The sequence below is a fragment of the Hemiscyllium ocellatum genome, chromosome 37 (assembly GCF_020745735.1).
Source record: "Hemiscyllium ocellatum isolate sHemOce1 chromosome 37, sHemOce1.pat.X.cur, whole genome shotgun sequence".
Classification (NCBI taxonomy): Eukaryota; Metazoa; Chordata; class Chondrichthyes; order Orectolobiformes; family Hemiscylliidae; genus Hemiscyllium; species Hemiscyllium ocellatum.
This window is the reverse complement of record NC_083437.1, coordinates 20949556-20970613: the sequence shown is the minus strand read 5'-3', so window position 1 is coordinate 20970613 and position 21058 is coordinate 20949556. Positions and strand designations below refer to the sequence as shown.

General features: G+C 41.9%; 1 protein-coding gene across 5 annotated transcripts in view; it reads right to left on the bottom strand.

Moving 5' to 3' along the window:
• Nucleotides 1-21058, bottom strand: part of ccdc30 (coiled-coil domain containing 30) — a 156511-nt gene that overhangs the window by 46638 nt on the left and 88815 nt on the right. For 3 of the 5 annotated variants that reach the window (XM_060852015.1, XM_060852016.1, XM_060852017.1), the window contains 4 exons: nucleotides 19457-19594; nucleotides 13948-14099; nucleotides 5075-5429; nucleotides 2932-3060 (listed from right to left, as the gene is read on the bottom strand). In XM_060852015.1, coding sequence (XP_060707998.1) covers nucleotides 2932-3060; nucleotides 5075-5429; nucleotides 13948-14099; nucleotides 19457-19594 — 774 coding nt within the window. The remainder of the gene's footprint in view (nucleotides 1-2931; nucleotides 3061-5074; nucleotides 5430-13947; nucleotides 14100-19456; nucleotides 19595-21058) is intronic. The other 2 variants (XM_060852018.1, XM_060852019.1) reach the window with 1 other exon arrangement.

The following is a 21058-nucleotide window of genomic DNA, read 5'->3' as shown; positions in this document are numbered from 1 at the left end:
AATTGATTTCTGCAGCTATACATTCCTCAACATCTCCACATCATTCGCTGGAGAATGTTGTAATTTGAAACAATTATGGAAAGCACCAAGCACTTTACATTGAAATCAATAACTAACTTAGCTTTTAATTAGATGATGATCCCCTTAAATATCACTGGTGGGGATTCCTTCCTGCTGCTGACTATGTGTTCAATTGTGCGAGCTTAAGGGAGGACATTGATTGATGCATTGAATGTCATGATAACACTGCTGGTATCAAACTAATGCCACGAACATTTATTGTGAACATCCAATGGACATTCATTATGTGGATTCAAACAGAGGATAGTAAACCCCATTCTGGCCCTGAGATTATTGATCTCAGCCTCTTCAAAAATTAGCAACTTGTGACCGCAAAAGATGACTATTTGGGAAATGCAGATTTTATGAAGTTTTTTTCAAGTTTTGTTTCTTCTCTCAGACAAGTCTTTGGTGACAGTTTCATCTCCTCTTTAAAAATGTTTAATGAGAAACATTTGAGATACTTGCCTTGGAGTGCAGGCTCATAGTCCCTTGAAAGTGGAGTCACAGGTAGGATAGTGAAGGCTCAGGACCTGCATGTCCTACGCAGAATGGGTGGGGGAGTTGAAATGTTTGGCCACAGGATGGTGGGGTTGATTGGTGTGGGTGTCCCGGAGATGTTCTCTGAAGCACTCTGTAAGAAGGCATCTGGTTTCCCCAATGTAGAGGAGATCGCATCGGGAGCAATGGATACAATAAATGACGTGTGGAAGTGCACATGGCATTTATTGTATCCATTGCTCCTGATGCGGTCTCCTCTACATTGGGGAAACCAGATGCCTTCTTACAGAGTGCTTCAGAGAACATCTCCGGGACACCCGCACCAATCAACCTCACCATCCTGTGGTCAAACATTTCAACTACCCCACCCACTCTGCGTAGGACATGCAGGTCCTGGGCCTCCTCCACAGCCACTCCCTCACCATCTGATGACTCGAGGAAGAACATCTGATCTTCCCCCTCGGGACAGTTCAACCCATGGCATCAATGTGGACTTCATCAGTTTCCTCATTTCCCCTCCCCCCACCTTACCCCAGTTCCAACCTTCTAGCTCAGCACTGTCCTCATGACCTGTCATACCTGTCAATTTTCTTTCCCACCTATCTGCTCCACCCTCCTCTCCGACCTATCACCTTCACTCCCACCTCCATCCACCTACTGCACTCTCAGCTACCTTCTCCCCACCCCCCCCTCCCACTTATGTCTCCGCCACAGAGGCTAGCAGCCTCATTCCTGATGAAGGGCTTTTACCCAAAATGTCGATTTTTCCTGGTCCTCAGATGCTGCCTGACCTGCTGTGCTTTTCCAGCACCACTCTAATCTTGACTATAGGAGTTGGGAGATCATGTTGCAGCTGTAGAGGGCATTGGTTAGACCACATTTGGAATATTGTGTGCAGTTTTGGTCTCCCTCCTATAGGAAAGATGTTGTAAAATTTGAAAGGGTTCAGGAAAGATTTACAAGGTTGTTGTCAGGGTTGGAGGATTTGAGCTATAGGCAGGGTCTGAATAGGCTAGGGCTGTTTTCTCTGGAGTGTCAGAGGCTGAAGAGTGAACTTAGAGGTTTATCAAATCATGAGGGGCAGAGGTAGGGTAAATAAACAAAGTCTTTTCCCTGGGTTGGGGGAGTCCAGAACTAGACAGCATAAGTTTAGAGGGTGTGAGGGGATAGATTTAAAAGGGACCTAAGGGGCAACCTTTCCATGCAGAGGGTGGTGTGTGTATGGAATGAGCTGCCAGAGTAAGTGGCGGAGGCTTCTGGCTAGATGTTTGAACAGGAAGGTTTTAGCAGGTTATGGGCCCAGTGCTGGCAAGTTGGACTAGATTAATTTAGGATATCTGGTCAGCATGGACGAGTTAGACCGAAGGGTCTGTTTCTATGCTGTATATCTCTTTAACTCTATAAATACACCACAAAATCTTGGAGCAAATAACAAAAGTAAAAAGGCCAACATTAACCATGAAAAATGATTAAAGATTATTACTGCTAATAATAAAACATTTTATGTTTTAAAGCAAACAGCAAGGACAAGCTGCATTTATAAAGTGCAGTTAAGTAATGATTCATTCTGTGTTGTGGAGAACATAAGCTCCTCATCTCTTGGACATCTGATTGACCATTTCTAGCCCAGAAGTGTGTGGCCCAGTGATTACCTTTTGAGATTCCGATTTTATTTTCCACTAAATCTGTCTGAAAACAGTGTAGCAGTAAAGCACAGAAAGGAAAAGTTTGGAGTACAATCCTTACATTTGCGGTGAACAGGATTGATAATAGTTTATAGTTGTCTTATCAAAAAAGGCACTTCCCAATAACCAAGATCAACAGCAGCTGAGAAATATGCAGCTCAACAAATTGAGTTCATTATATATCACCAGTTGCCATCATGTGGTAAGAACTGAGTAGTGCAGGGGTACAAACATAAATGTCAGTCAAAATGCATCTTATTCTGCTACTGGACAGTTCCACAGACACCTCACTATTTACATTTACACATTAGGAATGCTGTAATTAACTTCACAAGATATTTAATGGTCGAAAGTATCACATTTTCCAATGAAAATCACAGTAATTATGGACAGAATGTAAAGCAGACTCAAATTAATTCTCTCATCTGAAAATGTGTTGCTGGTCAAAGCACAGCAGGCCAGGCAGCATCTCAGGAATAGATTTTTTACTCTTTAATTCTCTCATCTCCTGATCAAGTTCATCAATAGCACATACACAGCACCATTATACTGCTTGATATTAGATATCTCACAGCTTAGGCTATTGTGGCTTACTAAAATATTTAATCACAACATTTAACCACTGTAAAGCATCAAAAGGAGCTAACAGGAGCAATATTTGGATTATTCTCCTTTGCTCAAGTACCTTAGCCCTGTTGTTTGCTTCCTCCAACTGCAATTCTAGAGCTTGTTTATGCTGGTAAGAATTTTTCTGTTCTAATTCGAGTGAATTCTGTAACTGGCTAATTTCCAGCTTCAGAGCTTGCAGCTGCACCTAAAGGAAAACAATCAATAAGTGAGTTACACACATTTTTTGTTGCGAGCAGAACAGATAGTCAGATAGTCCTCATTTTAGGTTTGAATGTTTCCTTGATACTACTGCTGTAACATGGGAATGCTGTATTTTAAAATAAAGAATTTATGGGATGTGGGTATCATTGGCTAGGCCCGCAGCTATCGCGCACTAAGTACTTTTAAGAAGATAATGCTGAGCTGCCTTCTTGAACTTGTGCAATCCATGTCGTGTAGGTTCACCCACAATGCAGTTAGGAAAGGAATTCCAGCATTTTCACCCAGCAACACTGATTGTGCAAGGTTCTTTGTTGTTAGGAATGGTCATTGTCTTTTACTTCTATGGTATGAAATTTTTACTAAATCAATCTGTTTAGTAATGTATGACACACTTTGGGAGTGACAGGAAGTCAAACCTGGGCCTCCTGGCTCAGATCTTGGGACAAAACAGTATGCCACACCAGCCAACTGTGATATGAATGTAACTTAACAGCCCATATCTGGACCTATTCAGGTTTTGTTGCATACAGACACAGATTAATGCTCTTGTGACACAGAGGTGTGTAATGACATCTGTGAATAGATTGATTAGAAAATATCAATGGACACAGACTGCTTTAGTGTCTGAGGAGTACAGGTGGTAATTCTTATGCAATCATTAGCAACATCCTCACTTCTGACCTTAAGATGGAGAGAAAGTCATTGATGAAGCATCTGAAGATGATTGGATCTAAGACACATGCCTGCAGAATTAATTTCTGATACTGAGATGACTGACGTTGAATGAGCACCATCATTTTATTTCTGTTAGATATGATTCCAATCAATGCAGAGTCTCTCCCTCCTCCAACCCAAATCTGATTCCTACTGACTTCAGTTTTGCTTGGGCTCTTTCAAACTGTACTTATTAAATCCAGTCTTGATATCAAGAGCAGTCACTCTACTCTTACCTCTGGAGTTTAGCTCTTTTGTCCATGTTTGGATCATGGTTGTAAGGAGGTCAGGAGCTGAGTGGCACTAGTAGAAGTATCATGTTTTAGAAGCAATGGAGCACTCTTGCTTCTGGGTTAGAAGATTGAGATTTGAGTCAAAATCTATGCTTATGTTCCATTCTAGTACTGAAAGAGGACTGTATTGTATAATTTTACAATAAGCAGTGGCTAGGTGATGCCCCTTGACTATTCCTTTGCTGAAGATGGAAAAGCGTTGAGGAGTCAGGAGGTGAATTACTCTGTAGAAAACCCAGCCTCCAATCTGCTCTTGTACAAATGCTATTTGTGCAATGACTCTATTTAAGTTTCTGATACTGTACACAAGATGTTGGTTCTGTGGGAACTGACAAGCACTGCTTTTAAGTATCAAGGGGAGCTAGATTGATGCATTCCTCTTGGAGATAACTATGTTTGGCACTTTGTGATAGTGGTGATGGGTTAGGAGGTTCTAAATCACCAACAGGTGAAAAAAACTCATTGCATTTATGTTTCAAAACTATTTTTTTTACTACTTACAGTTTGAAAACAGGCCCTTCAGCCCAACCAGTCCACATCAACCCTCCGAAGAGTAACCCACCCAGAACTATTTCCCTCCTAACACTAACGGGCAATTTAGCATGGCCAATTCACCTGACCTGCACATCTTTGGACTGTGGGAGGAAACTGCAGCAACCCCACACAGACATGGAGAAAATGTGCAAACTCCACACAGACAGTCAACCGATGCTGGACTCGAACATGGGACCCTGGTGCTGTGAGGCAGCAGTACTAACTGCTGAGCCATTGGCTCTTGTGTGCAGCTCTGATACCAAACCTAAAATATGTTTAATAAAGGTCTGATCTGCTTTATTGGTACCTTTGGGTGTCTTTCCTGCCTGTTCACTACCCTCTAAACCTAACTTTTGCCATTATAAGTGTCAGTCCAAAATCATGGTCTGAATATTTGGAACGTCCTCAGGACCTTTGGCTCCACAGGTACAGCAGGATATTTGCAATGCAACCTACCTGAGTAATGTTGTCTTCCACTTGTTCTTTAGAATGAACTAGGTCAGTCAGCTGTTTCTGTATGTTGGACACTTCTTGGTTCAGGCGCTGGTTCTCCTGCTGGCTGCAGCCCAGCTGTTGCCGAATGGTATAATTTTCCTGTGCGAGTAGTTTGGACTCCTGCTGGCTGGCATTAAGCTGTTGCCGTAATTTACAAATCTCCTGGTTCATATTCTGACTGCCATGCTGGTCGCTGCACAATTGCTGCCGCAAAATAAGATTGTCTTCATTCAGCTGCTGGTTTTCCTTTAGCACTGTGTTGAGTTGCTGCTGCATAAATTCTAGATTTTTGTTGGAAGGATCGGTCATCTGGTTGCTGAGGAGCAGAATGTTTTAGAAAAATAGTCAGTATAACAGCCTAAGCCTTCTATAATAATTTAATGAAGTTCAAAAGGTGTTTCAGGAACAGCACCTCATTTTTTTAGGCACTACTTTATCTTCTGAAAACAAAACATATTTCTACAATTTCACATCACAGCCTCTGCTCCCATTTTCTTTCTGATAGGAAGAACTGGTAATAATTCTCTTGTTGCCATTCACTCCTCCTCTAGACCCATTTTGACTAGTATCCCATGCTATTGAGGGAAAGCCGGCAAGACCTGCGCTTTTTCTCTCTTCTTCCTCTTGTTTCACTTGCCAACTAGTGATGTGGCTTTTCCATGGATCAAGGATCATGGGGTTGGGGGTATGTGCTGAGATTGGAAGTCCTGCCAGCCAAAAGCTGTCAGCCAGTCAGAGGACTGCTGTTTTATTGAATGATGCCACCAATGTGGAGGCAGTGGCTGTTGTTGCTATGACACCCAGGCCATAGCTGAATCAGGATTTGGGGAGGGCAGGGTCACAGGATGTGAGGCCACTAGCTAGAGCAGAGGGGATGACTCTCGGCAGGATTCCCTTACTTCCTAATGCAGGACCCACTTGTTAAAGCAATGAGTGTCTTTGAAAGAGACGCCTGCCTCACTCCCTGAAGCCTGCAAGGAACTTTGACAAGGTTTTCTTGTCATGATCTCCACAGCAGGGTAGGATGGTCTTTGTGGGCTTTCGCACCACAGACTTAAATCAGGGAGGAGGTGGGAGGTTGGTAAATGTCTCCTCTTCATCAAACTCACCATGGGGGAGGGCATTGCACCACTTGTTCCTTTATTTGCCCATTTACCATCCCTTTCATCTCACACTATCATCCCTCCCTTTTGTCATTTTGTCACTCCTGCCTTCCAGAATTTCACAGACCTATCCTTTTGCTCTTTTTTACTCCTTCCTTCTTCTTTGCTCTTACTTCAAACTTGCCAAAACTGTAATAACATTTTCCAGCTCTGATGAAAAATAATTTTCTTTCTTTCCAGAACTGATATCTAAGCTTCGAAGTATATCCGGCATGTTCTGTTTATGTTTCAGTTGTACATCCACAACATTTCCTTTGTATTGATTTAATATTCCTCTGACAGTGGCAAGAGATGAGCTACAGTTTTGTTTAGTTCCTCCAGTTTTCTCCCATCTCTGTGCTTTTCCTGGCAGTACCAGGGATCAGACGCAGGAAAGCTGGCTGAACCTTAGGGTAGACTTTCCCTCCAGGATCAGGAAATTTACATTAGGCCCATTTCCCAGCATTTGAGGTGTGATGTAGGCAAAGTCCACAGAGATGGGCTACTAAATAGGCAGCGAGCAGGCTGAGTAGGCAATTAGTAACTTTGGGAACAGAGTAGGGGCTGAAGTGCAGGCCTCTTTTGTTTATATTGGATATGGTAGTCATTGGCATCTGTTGGCCATCCCTAATCGTTCTTAAATTCAGCTCCTTGATCAGTCATTTCAAAAGGAGGAAACTAAGAGGCAAACACATTGGAGACGTATAAAATAGGAGTGAGAGTAGGTCATTCATCTCATCCAGCCCGCTTTGTCATAGAGTCATAGAGATGTACAGCACGGAAACAGACCCTTTGATCCAATTCGTCCATGTCGACCAAATATCCCAACCCAATCTAGTCTCACCTGCCAGCACCCGGCCCATATCCCTCTAAACCCTTCCTATTCATATACCCATCCAGATGTCCTTTAAATGTTGCAATTGTACTAGACTTCACCACTTCCTCTGGCAACTCATTCCATACACATACCACCCTCTACATGAAAAAGTTGCCTCTTAGGTCCCTTTTATATCTTACCCCTCTCACCCTAAACTTATGCCCTCTAAGTTTGGACTCCTCCACCCCACTGAAAAGACTTTGTCTATTTATCCTATCCATGCCCCTCATGATTTTATAAACCTCTACAAGGTCACCCCTCAGCCTCTGATGCTCCAGGGAAAACAGCCCCAGCCTATTCAACCTCTCCATAGAGCTCAAATCCTTCAACTCTGGCAACATCCTTGTAAATTTTTTCTGAACCCTTTCAAGTTTCACAACATCCTTCCAATCTTCCAAAAGTGGCCTAACCAATGTCCTGTATAGCTGCAACTCCTGTAATCAATACTCTGACCAAAAAAGGAAAACATACCAAACATCTTCTTCACTATTCTGTCTACCTGCGACTCTACTTTCAAGGAGCTATGAACCTGCACTCCCTAGGACCTTACCATTAAATGTATACGTCCTGCTTTCCCAAAATGCAGCACCTCACATTTTTCTAAATTAAACTCCATCTGCCACTCCTCAGCCCATTGGTCCATTTAATCAAGATCCATACAACACAATCAAGGCTGATTCCCTATTTCAATATCATACTCCCACTCTCTCCTTTACTTAGTAACCTCCAGAAATCTATTTCTTTTCTAAATTTGTTCACATGATGTGGGCATTGTTGGCTGGGCCAGCATCTATTGCCCATCCCTAATTGCCCTCAAGAAGGTCGTGGTGAGCTGCCTTCTTGAAGTGCTGCAGTTCATTTGGTCCAGATAGACTCAGAATGCCACTTCAGGGAGAGCTCCAGGAATTTGACCAAGCAGTACTGAAGGAACAGCAATAGTTAGTGATTTGGCTTTCAGAGTCTTCAATGGTATAAAATACCACAGGTTCACCACCTTTTGACTGAAGTCATTTCTACCCTCTCAATAGAATCCACTGCTGTGGATCTGGAATCACATGTAGGCCAGACCAGGAAATGATGGGAAGATTTATTTCTCCACAGAACATTAATGAACTGTAGTGATTATAACAAGGTCAGCCAGGTAGACCCTATAGAATACGAGTTTCCTGATTGGGGTTGTTAATCTGGTTCAATTAGGGGGCCATGACTGACAGATAAAAACAGAAGTATCAGACATCCTGACATTCTGAAAGCTGGCTCTGAGAAAGCTGGATCAGTGTCAAGGACTTTTCACATGTAAATAAAGGGTGACTTGGTGTCAAAATACTGGCCTCTGGAGTTATTTCAATGATGATGACAGAAAAGCATGCTCCTGAGGAAATTCGCTCACAATAGTTATTTTTGATTTGGGGTAAGCATTTCTGGTATCATGTTGTTATTTCGAAAGCTAGACTCACTTGAACCTGCTGTTGAAGACTGGGGCCCCTGTATGTGTAAAGAAAGTGTTACTTTTTCCAGGCAAATAACATTCAGGCAGATAAAAAGCAACAAGTAATTCTCCTGACAGCTTGTGGTCCCGCAACGTTTTTGGTTTTGAGGAGCTTAATTTTCCCTAGCACCAGATACTAAAAGCTTTCAAGAGTTGATGGATTTAGTTAAGGAATTTTATGAGCCCAAGCCTCCTCTAATTCTGAGATGCTATTGTTTTACTTGCCAATTTAAGAACCGGGGAATCAGTATCAGGACTTTCGACGAGATTAAGACAAAGCATGTGACGTTAGCTTAGCCCCTACTGAGAAGCTGAGAGACCGATTGGTATGTGCGATTAATGATATAACTATGCAAAAGCCCCTACTAGCTGAAGCCCAACTAGACTTCAAATATGCATTACAACTCACTATCTCAATGGAAAATACAAAACTGGAGCATATGAATTGCAGGGTATGCCGTGTGAGCGTAGCCTTACTCAGGACATATCCTGAGCAGAGGGACTCTAGATCAGCCCACAGCAAAATCTCAAAACAAAGCCAAACCTTCCCAAACAGTGAAAATTTTCTTTACGATCTGGATCAGCAAGCCCTTGTTGTTGCTGCCGGTATGCAGAAACGAGACAGCAAAAAGTCCCACTTGATCTAAATTGAGTAAAAAACTCCTAGGCCAGTATCCAGAAGAGTTCACACCCTGGAATGTCCACCTACATCTGGTTAAAATTGCTTAGCAACATCCAAATCAGAACCAATCAGAACAAATATTTGATTAAATGGTCAGCTAGTTCTAATGGAGGTCGATGCTAGTGTGGAAGTTTCAATGATTGCAGAATCAGTCTTTAACAAAATTTGCTCTGTACGCCAATCCTTAAATTTATGCAAGACCTCGGCTAGACTGAGCACCTATATCAGAGAACATTTACAGATTAAGGGTACAACTTCAGTTCCGGTCTCTTAGGAGAAACAGCCAGTACAGTTACTACTGATTATAGTAAAAGGCTTGGGTCCAAGCTGGATGGGGCAAAAATGATTGAGAAATATTCACCAAGATTGGTTCAACATTTTTCCATTAGAAATGGCTGCCTGAGTGAAGTCTGAATGAAATACCCAAAAGTTTTTCAGGGAGGTCTAACGACTATCAAAGCAGCGAAGGCCATCTTGCATGTTGACCAGGCAGCAATTCCACAATTTTGCAAGGCCCGCCCAGTGCCATTTACTATATGGGTAAAAGGAGAGGCAGAAATCAGAAGGCTGGAAAGCGAAGAAATCATTATATCTATCCAGCTGGTAGAATGGGCAGCACCAGTCATACCAATTGTGATGTCCGACAGTTGGATTGCCTTTATGGGGATTTTAAACAAGCAGCAAACCATTTTCACAATTGCATAAATACCCAATCCCTCAAATTATACATAAAGCTGGCAGGGGGCTGCCCTTCACAAAGCTGGACATGATTCATGCATACTTGCCAATGTGGTTAGATGTGTATTCCCAGAGCTATTCTACAATTAATACGCACAAGGGTTTGTATCAATATACAAGACAGCCATTTAGGGTATCATCAGCAGGTGCAGTTTTTCAGTGGACGATAGAGAACATTTTACAAGGTCTACACCAGGTTACCATTTATATAGATTACATACTAATATATTGGAAGACAATAAGAGCATTTAGAGAACTTGTATATCGTCATTAGACATTACTCTTGGGTGGGCCTACGCTTTAAAAGATAGAAATGTGTGTTCCAGACACGCCAAGTGACCCACTTGGGCTACAGAGTTGATAAGACTGGGTTGCATCCATTGGAAGGTAAAGTGAGGGCAAAATCAAAGGTGTCCTGGCTCCCACTTCTGTACCAGAGCTTAGGTCTTTCCATGGCCTGGTGAATTATTATGAAAGTTCATACTTAACCTGACCTCCACCCTGGCACCTTTGCATCTTGAAAAAGGGTCAATGTTAGAAATGGTCACATAGCCAAACCATAGCTTCTATGGAAGTGAAGAAACAGCTATCATCATCAAGGTGTTGGCACAATTTGGTCCCAAGTGACATCTAATATAAACATGCGATGCCTTCCAGTACAGCATTCGGGTAGCATTAGTACATAGATAACCTAATGGAGAGGAACCCCCAATAGCGTATGCTTTCAGGACTTTAGCTAATGCAGAGCGTAAATACACCCAGATAGAGAAGGAAGGTTTAGCGGTGATATTTGGAGTAGGAAGTTCCACCAATATCTTTACACACATAAATTTCTAATAATAACAGGTCATAAATCTGGCTAGGTCTACTTAAAGAGGACAAGGCAGTACCGCCAACATCTTTAGGCCAAATTTAATAGTGGGCTCTAATACTAAGTGCATATAATTACAAATCAGAACATCATGCGGGAGGCCAAGTAGCAAATGCGGATGCATTAATTTGCCTCTGCGTGGCAGATACACCACTGATGTTACCGCCACAAAGTGGTTTTAAATTTTCTGGACTTACTTCCAGCCACAGCTGACATTATCAGACATTGAACACAGGAAGATTCAGCACTGGCAAACCTGAAACAGCTGGCAGTGATGGGGGAAACCAAAGGACCATCACAACTAGAACTGAAACCTTTTTGGACCCAGGGAGACCAGGTCACAGTCGAGGACGGTCTATTATTGTGGGGAGCAAGAGTGATTGTCCAGAGCAGAGGTCGCTGCTAAATACTGGCTGAACTCCACCAGGATCATTTGGGATTTCCAAAACAAAGATGTTGGAGAGAAGTTATGTCTGGTGGCCAGGATTGGCTGCAGACATAGCTGCATCGGAGGGGCAATACCCAGAATGCTAACAAAGACAAAAATTACAGGCAGCTACTCCCCCACATTTATGGGAATGCCAGGTTAAACCCTGGGCTTGGTTACACATCAACTGTGTGGGTCCTATCATGAGCTCAATGTTCTTAGTCATTGTTGGTGCCCACTCATAAAACATGGGGATGACAATTGAAAAACTGTATGCATCTTTTGGAATACACAACTTCTGGAAGTGTTAATCACAGGTAATGGAACATTGTTTACCAGCAAGGATTTTGAGTATTTCCTAAAGTCAAATGGCATTTGACACATAAGGACAGCTCCATACAATCCAAGATCAAATGGTCTGGCAGAATGAGCATTCCAAACTTTGAAGACACACTGAAAGAAGCCTGATGAAGGGTTTATGCCTGAAACGTTGAATCTCTTGCTCCTTAGATGCTGCCTGACCTGCTGTGCTTTTCCAGCACCACACTTCTCAACTCTGATCTCCAGCATCTGCAGTCATCACTGTCTCCTCCTTAAAGAAACAGCCTACAGCTTCACTATATAAATGGGAGGGGAATGGGGCTGGGGGGAAGGAAGCTGAAAGTGTGATAAATGGATGGAGGTGGGGGTAATGGTGATAGGTCGGAGTGGAGGGTGGAGCAGATAGGTGGGAAGGAAGATGGACAGGTAGGACAGGTCATGAGGGCATGCTGAGCTAGAAGGTTAGAACTGGGATGAGGTGGGGGAGTGAATGAGGAAACTGGTGAAATCCACATTGATGCCATGGGGTTGGAGGGTCCCGAGGCGGAAGACGAGGCATTCTTCTTCCAGGTGCAAGTGATAAGGGAGTGGTAATGGAGGTGGCCCAGGAACTGCATGTCCTTGGTGGAGTGGGAGAGGAAGTTGGGCGTGTTCGGCTCTGGGGCCAGTTGGTGCAGGTGTCCCAGAGATGTTCTCTGAAGCGTTCTGCGAGTAGACACATTGTCGAGGAGACTGCATCAGGAGCAATGGATACAGTAAATTACATGTGAGGAAGTGCAAGTGAAACTTTGATGGATGTGGAAGGCTCTTTTGGAGCCTTGGATGAATGTGAGGGGGGAGGTATGTGCACAGGTTTTGCAATTCATGCAAAATATGCCTGGCTCCTCGAAACAGTCAGAAAGGCTGGCGGAACCTGTAGGTTCTCCCACTCGAGAACAACATAATATGTCACTGCCTCAATGCCTTTGTTGCCTGAAGAAGAGAATGAATTTCTTTCAAAATGCTCCAGGTGCAAAAGACGAGCTACTGTGCATTACATGCTGGTCGTATCTGAGGCAGAATCAGAGGAACCTGACCCGGTGCTAAAACACCCCAGGAGGAGCTACTAGAAAAAGAACTGGCCTATGTCCTTGGACTCAGAGAGGAAGGGATGTAGTGATTGTAAAGAGGTCAGCCAGTTGGACCTCACAGAATATGAGTTCCTTAATTAGACCAAATTAACAACCCCAATCAGAGATCCCTGGCTGACAGATAAAAACAGGAATGTCAGACATACTGACATTGAGAGCTGGCTCTCAGGGAGCTGGATCAGTGTCAAGGATTTTCCAACTGTAAATAAAGGGTGACTTGGTGATGGGATACCAGCCTCTGTGGAGTTACTTCACAAACCAGATCGGTCTTTATGACAAGCGATAGACACAGACATTTTCACTGTTACTCAGACTACCTTTTAATTCCAGATTTAGGAATTGAAACTAAATTTCACCAGTTGCTGTGGTGGTATTTGAACTAATGACCTCAAAGCATTCACTTGGTCCTCTAGTTCAATGATGTTACCACAACATCTCAGTGGCTACCAACTGAAGTGTGTTATAGCAGTCATTACTGTGTCTGCTGTTTGTAGGAAAATTGCAAAGATTGGAGTAAGTTGAGTAATTTATCTACATGCAAGCATAAGTTTTAAGCATTTCCAAATCATTCAGTAGAATAAACAGGTTTTTGTTTTGATAATGGAAATGGATTCAAAGGATAAAGATTCCACAATTAAAGAACGACTTGTATTTTAACAGATAAAAAACATGTTACTCTTGGCATCGTGTGTGAGTGCATAACCTTCTGACAAAGATAAAAAATGTCAAGCTGACATCCATAATTCTTTGTTTCTTTGCTTGCCAATAAGTGATTAATATGCTGTATGTAAAATAGATGGGGATAGGAAGCACAGAATCCATGTTGAAAGATAATAGACTAGACAGGGGGAATAGTGTGAAGGGGATTATTTAGTAAACAACAGAAGATTGCTCCATATCACAGTTTTGCTAACTGACTCAGTCCATTTCATAGGAACAGCAGGCTTCTGCTGTGTCTAAGTGACGGAGAACCACAGGAGAATGTTCGATCACAGTCAAGTAATTACACATCTCAACTATTTTCTTAGTAAGATACTGTTAGGAGTTTAGTTCACATCTTAATTTGTAAAGAAAAAAGCTTTTTGACTCTGGATAAGCATGGATGGTTGCCATTTTTGTATTTCTGTTCAACTCTCAACGGAGCTTACATTACTTACAATGCACTGACTTTTTCCTCCTGGAGTTTCTGTATGGTTTTCTTCAAATCGGCTATCTGGCATTGGTATTTATCTGCCATTTCTTTCCAACAGTTGTTTTGTATTCCCTGACAATTGGATATCTCTCTGTGATCCTCCAGCATCTTGTTGAGCTAAAAACAAATCATGAAGTCAAATAAATGTTTACTAATCATGACTTACAATATTTCACAGGAGCAAAAATGAATAATAAATGGAAATCCTTTTCAATTTGATGGCATGTGATAGCTCATTCATAACTTTGCATTTACCTAATATGAAACTAAGATAGGGATAATTCTCACACAGCCAAAACAAGTTACTAGGATCAACAATCAACTGGCATAACGTATTTCCACACTTGATCAACACAAGATGGAAATATGATTCCGATAAATAGCTAAGCACAAATTATCCAAGTTATTATTAACATTCCTTAGAATATTGCAGCTTGTGTTTGCCTTGGATCAAACCTCAATATTGCCAGCTGTGGTTATTGTATAGCTATAAATGGACTCTCTATGTGAACAACTGAAAGAATAATCAACAAGTCCAGCCAGACTTTGTGGGAGCAATTAAAAGTGAACATTACCGCTCAGCATATCAGGCATGCACAAAATTGTAGTCTATCATTCAGGGTTCCAATACAGGTTGCACCTTAGCTCCTCCAATGATTAAAATCAAGTATTTTAACTTTCCTGCACCTACATCACTCTCAGAAACTCATCAAAATGTTACACTTGCTCAAACAGGGGCAACTGTGTTTTTAATATAATAAACAATAGAACAGCCACTGAAAAAGAAATTGTGGAGTACAGTTAATTGATTAATTTGTAAAAATTTAAAATGTTTTTACAGAATATTTCAGCTTCTAACTTCATCCAAAGTTCTGGATGTAGGTTTGCTCACTGAGCTGGAAGGATCATTCCTGCTTTCTACTTAGATGTTTGGGTTTCTTTGGGTTGGTGATGTCATTTCCTGTGGTGACATTATTTCCTGTGGGTGATGTCATTTCCTGTTCATTCTCTCAGGGGATGGTAGATGGGGTCTAACATGATGTGTTTGTTGATAGAGTTCCAATTGGAATGCAATGCCTCTAGGAATTCTCGTGTGTGTTTCTGTTTGGCTTGCCATGGAATGGATGTGTTCTCCCAGTCAAAATGGTGTCCTTCCTCATCTGTATGCAAGGATACTAGTGAGAGAGGGTCATATCGTTTTGTGGCTAGTTGATGTTCACGTATCCTGTTGGCTAGTTTTCTGCCTGTTTGTCCAATGTAGTGTTTGTTACAGTCCTTGCATGGTATTTTGTAAATAACATCAGTTTTGCTTGTTGTCTGTATAGGGTCTTTCAAATTCATTAGCTGTTGTTTTAGTGTGTTGGTGGGTTTGTTGGCTGCCATGATGCCAAGGGGTCTGAGTAGTCTGTCAGTCATTTCCAAGATGACTTTGATGTAGGGGAGAGTGGCTAAGGTTTCCAGACACGTTTTGTCTGCTTGTTTGGGTTTGTTGCTGAGAAATCTGCGGACTGTGTTCATTGGGTACCCGTTCTTTTTGAATACACTGTATAGGGGATTTTCCTCTACTCTACGTAGTTCCTCTGTGCTACAGTGTGTGGTGGCTCATTGGAATAATGTTCTGATGCAGCTTTGTTTGTGGATGTTCAATGTGATGTGAACATTCAAAAATGAAGCTGCATCAGAAGATTATTCCAATGAGCCACCACACACTGCAGCACAGAGGAACTACGTAGAGCAGAGAAAAATCACCTATACAATGTATTAAAAAAGAACGGGTACTGAATGAACACAGTCCACAGATTTCTCAGCAACAAACCCAAACAAGCCGACAAAACGTGTCCGGAAACCTTAGCCGCTCTCCCCTACATGAAAGGCATCTTGGAAATGACTGACAGACTACTCAGACCCCTTGGCATCATGGTAGCCCACAAACCCACCAACACACTAAAACAACAGCTAATGAACTTGAAAGACCCTATACAGACAACAAGCAAAACTGATGTTATTTACAAAATACCATGCAAGGACTGTAACAAACACTACACTGGACAAACAGGCAGAAAACTAGCCACTCGGATATATGAACATCAACTAGCCACAAAACGATATGACCCTCTCTCACTAGTATCCTTCCATACAGATGAGGAAGGACACCACTTCGACTGGAACAACACATCCATCCTAGGACACACCAAACAGAGACACACATGAGAATTCTTAGAAGCATGGCATTCCAACCGAAACTCTATCAACAAACACATTGAGCTAGACCCCATCTTCCACCCACTGAGAAAAAGAACAGGAAATGACATCACCAACCCAAAGAAACCCAAACATATAAATAGAAAGCAGGAATTATCAACAGTGCTTCACCCAGAGGCCCACTGAAGCTGTTACCTAGTAGGGTGACAAAATGTCTGGAAATGAACCTTCCAGCTCAGCGAGCCAACCTACATCCAGAACCTCAACCTGAGCTACAAATCTTCTCAAAACTTGCTTCATCCAAAGTATACACCCAAAATATCACTCCCAACATTCAAGGAGCTTGACACTATCCAGGACAAAGCAGCCTGCTTTATTGACACCATATTCAGTCACTCCACCATTGATGCTCGGTCACAGCAGTGTGTAATATTTCCAAGATGCACTGCAGAAATTTGCCAAAGATCGTTAGACAACACCTTCCAAACCATGACCAATTCCATCTAGAAGGGCAAGGGCAATACATACATGGGAATACCGCCACCTATAAGTTCCCTTCAAGCCATCCATCATCCCTGACTTGGAAACATTTTGCTTCCCTTCACAGAACATAGAACATAGAAAAGTACACCACAGAACAGGCCCTTTGGTCCACGATGTTGTGCCAGGATTTAATCCTAATGTAAAATATAGTAACCACCTATGCACCCCTCAACTCACTGCTATCCATGTGCAGGTCCAGCAGTCGCTTAAATGTCCCCAATGACTCTGCTTCCACCACCACCGCTGGTGACGCATTCCATGCATTCACAACTCTCTGTGTAAAAAACCTACTTCTGTTGTCTCCTTTATACCTTCCTCCTAATATCTTCAAACTATGACTTCTCGTACCAGTGAATCCTGCCCTGGGGAAAAGTCTCTGCTATTGACTCTATCTATTCCTCTCATTATTTTGTACACCTCCTCTCTTCCTCCTTCTCTCCAGAGAGAAAAGTCTGAGCCTATTCAACCTTTCTTCATAAGGCAAGCCCTCCAGTCCAAGCAGCATCCTGGTAAACCTTCTTTGCAACCTCTCCAAAGTCTCTGTATCTTTCCTATAGTAGGGCGACCACAACTGGACACAATATTCCAAGTGTGGCCCCACCAGGGATTTGTAGAGCTGCAGCAAAGTCTTACGGCTCTTAAACTCTATCCCCCTGTTGATGAAAGCCAAAACACCATGTGCATTCTTAACAACCCTATCCACTTTGGTGGCAACTTTGAGGAACCTATGTACTTGCACACCCAGAGCCCTCTGTTCCTCCACACTGCCAAGAATCCTGTCTTTAATCCTATATTCAGCATTCGTGCTCGACTGTCACTAGGTCAAAATCATGGAATTCCCTTCCCAACAACATTGTAGATTGACCTACAGTACATGGACAGCAGCAGTTCTAGAAGGCCGCTCACTACCATTTTCTCAAGGACAAACGACTATGATTGTTAGGCTGTTGCTTAACTAGTCTGTGGAACAGCTCTCCCAATTTAGGTTTAAGTCCCCAGATATTAGTAAAGAGAACTTTTCAAGGTCGACAGAGTTGAGTTTGATGCTTTCTATGGCTGGGTAATGCCAGGTAGTCCATTGCTTTAATTCATTCCTTTTCTTAGGCTTTGTGGCAGTTTGGTACAATTAAGTAGCTTGCGAGGCCATTTCAGAGGGAGTTAAGAGATCACCACATCGCTCTGCATTTGGAGTTACATGTTGTCAGACTAGGAAAGATTTCCTTCCCTAAAGGACATTAGTGAACCAGTGGATTTTCACGTGGTTGCAGTTAGACTAGCTTTTAATTCTAGATTTTACTGAATTCAAATTTCACTATCTGCCATTTTGGGATTCAAATTCCCGCGGCCAGAACATTAGCCTGAAGTTCTGGATTACCAGTCCACTGATATTACCACTATGTCACTGGACTCCTCTAATGGAGGAAATAGTTTCTCTCAATCCTATTAACTTCATAATTCAAATATAAATACTTCAATTAAACACCCCTTAACCTTTTGCATTCAAGGGCATAAAAGCCTTGTCTATCCAAACTATCCTCATAATCTTAGCATTTATGGTGATTATTATTATTATTGTGGAAGAGGACGACAACCTATCCAAGGTCAATAAATCCTTCTTGATGTGTGGTGCTAAGAAAAGAAAAAAATACTCTTGTACAGGGTCAAAACACAGGTTTGCATAAACTCAAGAGTAAACTGAAATCTTATCAGCCAGAGATCTATATGTACGCAATGTGCGAGTCATATTGTCTCTTGTATTGGTGCTTTTCTTTCTCTGAGTGAAGAGGATCAACAGGACAGACAAAGGAACCAGGAAGTTCCTTTCAAACAAGACAGACAAATTGTCAAGAGCCAATTTTATTTTAAATCTTTCCAGTTACTCCTTAGTCAAGCACTTTGCACAGATTTTGTTTTCCACTAGTTAATGTCAAAGGAGGGGGAGCCAGTTTTCTATTTCACTTTTGTTGCCTTTCAGGCCAGAGAGGCCTCAGGTCCACTAAGGAAAAAGTCCACTGGATCAAGTGCAAATCACTATTTAAGTGGTGACTGATAGGCTTCTCAATAAGTCACGCCACTGAGATATCCCACCGTGCCTGAAGCTGCTGATGAATTGAAGACTGACAGTCACTGTATACAGTGGCAACATAACCAATGACCAGACTGCTGGCTGAATAGCAGTCATGAAGACTGGAACCAACAAAAAGGCCAACGTCTTGGGGATTTTCTTGAATTCAAATTTATTAATTAGAGTCTTTTCATGTACTTGCGAACTGAAAACCTATTTGGGCCACACACCTTAATTTGACTTTTTTCTCAGATCAATCAGAGTCTAATTCAGGCTTGACAGCTATATGGCTCACTCTTTCTCGATACACAGCACATAATTAAGTGTATGAGTTTGAGGTCCTATTTGGAAACCTCCCTTGATGAGACGGCATATCTTAGATATGGGTATAATGATCAGTGTGCATGATATGCATTCCTTTCACTATATGCCCATCATTTAAATATTTGCAAAGTCATGAGTGAACTTTTCTGCTGGGAATACAAATTTGCAATATGTACTTCATAGTGTGGTGCACAGAGTGTTAGGAATGAATACTTCCTATGAGTTCAAAATTATCTTGGAACTATATTTGGCAAGTGTTACTGGTATTCAATACACTACTGTGACTGCCCATTGCATGATATTAAATATTGTATTAGTTGCTGTTCTTTAAGGGCTTTACCTTCTGTTCTAGAGCATTATTCTCCAATTGCATCCTTTCAAGAGCAGCATTTAATGCTTGATTCTGTTCTGCTGCTGCATGATAATTCTTTATTTCCATGCTCAGATAGTGGACTTGAGTTCTGAAAGCCTCCAGCTCCTGAAAACAGTATTAAATTTTACATGAATGCAATGTCTTTTTTATTCTTTATCTATCTCCATCTCATCCTCTCCATCTCTTGAAGACCCCAATCCCTAATGGAGTAGAGTTGCACTTGCAAATCGAGATAATAAGGTTGAGAGGACACTTGATTTAAAAAAATATTCACCTCTGCGACATGAATGTAGAGTCCAACGGAAGTTGTTGGACTCGAGGAGTATGGTTAATTATCACCCATTCTAGCACAGGGAGGTGGGGGTGGGGGTGGATTCTAGTGGAAAACAATAATCACCATGTTCATGATATCAGTTAACTCAGATCTTTCTGATTGATATGAGTCATATATACGTAGAGTTTAATTTTTAAAAGCAAAAATTGAATTCCTTAAAATTATTTCTCTTCAAATAGATCAATATTGAGATAAATAAAACCAAGTTACAATTCATAAAATTCCGCCATTTTCTTTTCTAGAGAACATTTTCAGGCAATTCCTTGCAAAAGATTAGAGGAATGGAATTTGAGCTTTTAGCCTCTGATAGTTAGGAGGAATGTTCCTAAACTTGTATTTATGCACCTGATTTGAGACAGCAAGAGAGAGAGAGAGAGAGAGAGATAGAGACATCAGTGTTGGACCTCCATTATTTACAATTTATTACAAAAACTTGAACGAGGGTAATGAATAAATGGTTGCTAAATTTGTTAATAACGCAAAGATAGGTAGGAATATAAGCTACGAAGACAGTATGCAAAAGAATATGGATAGGTCAAACATATAGTCAAAAATTTAGGCAGCAGTGTACAATGTATGAAAATGTGCATAGAGTCATCGAGACGTACAGCACGGAAACAGACCCTTTGGTCCAACCCGTACATGCCGATCAGATATCCCAACCCAATCTAGTCCCACCTGCCAGCACCCGGCCCATATCCCTTCAAACCCTTCCTATTCACATACCCATCCAAATGTCTCTTAAATGTTGCAATTGCACCAGCCTCCACCACATCCTCTGGCAGCTCATTCCAAACACGTACCACACTCTGCATGAAAACGTTGCCCCTTAGGTCTCTTTTACGTCTTTCCCCTCTCACCCTAAATCAATGCCCTCTAGTTCTGGACTCCCCGACCCCGGGGAAAAGACTTTGTGTATTTATCCTATCCATGCCCCTCATAATTTTGTAAACCTCTATAAGGTCACCCCTCAGCCTCCGACGCTCCAGGGAAAACAGCCCCAGCCTTTTCAGCCTCTCCCTGTAGCTCAAAACCTCCAACCCTGGCAACATCCTTGTAAATCTTTTCTGAACCCTTTCAAGTTTCACAACATCTTTCTGATAGGAAGGAGACCAGAATTGCACGCAATATTCCAACAGTGGCCTAACCAATGTCCTGTACAGCTGTAACATGACCTCCCAACTCCTGTACTCAATACTCTGACCAATAATGGAAAGCATATCAAACGCCTTCTT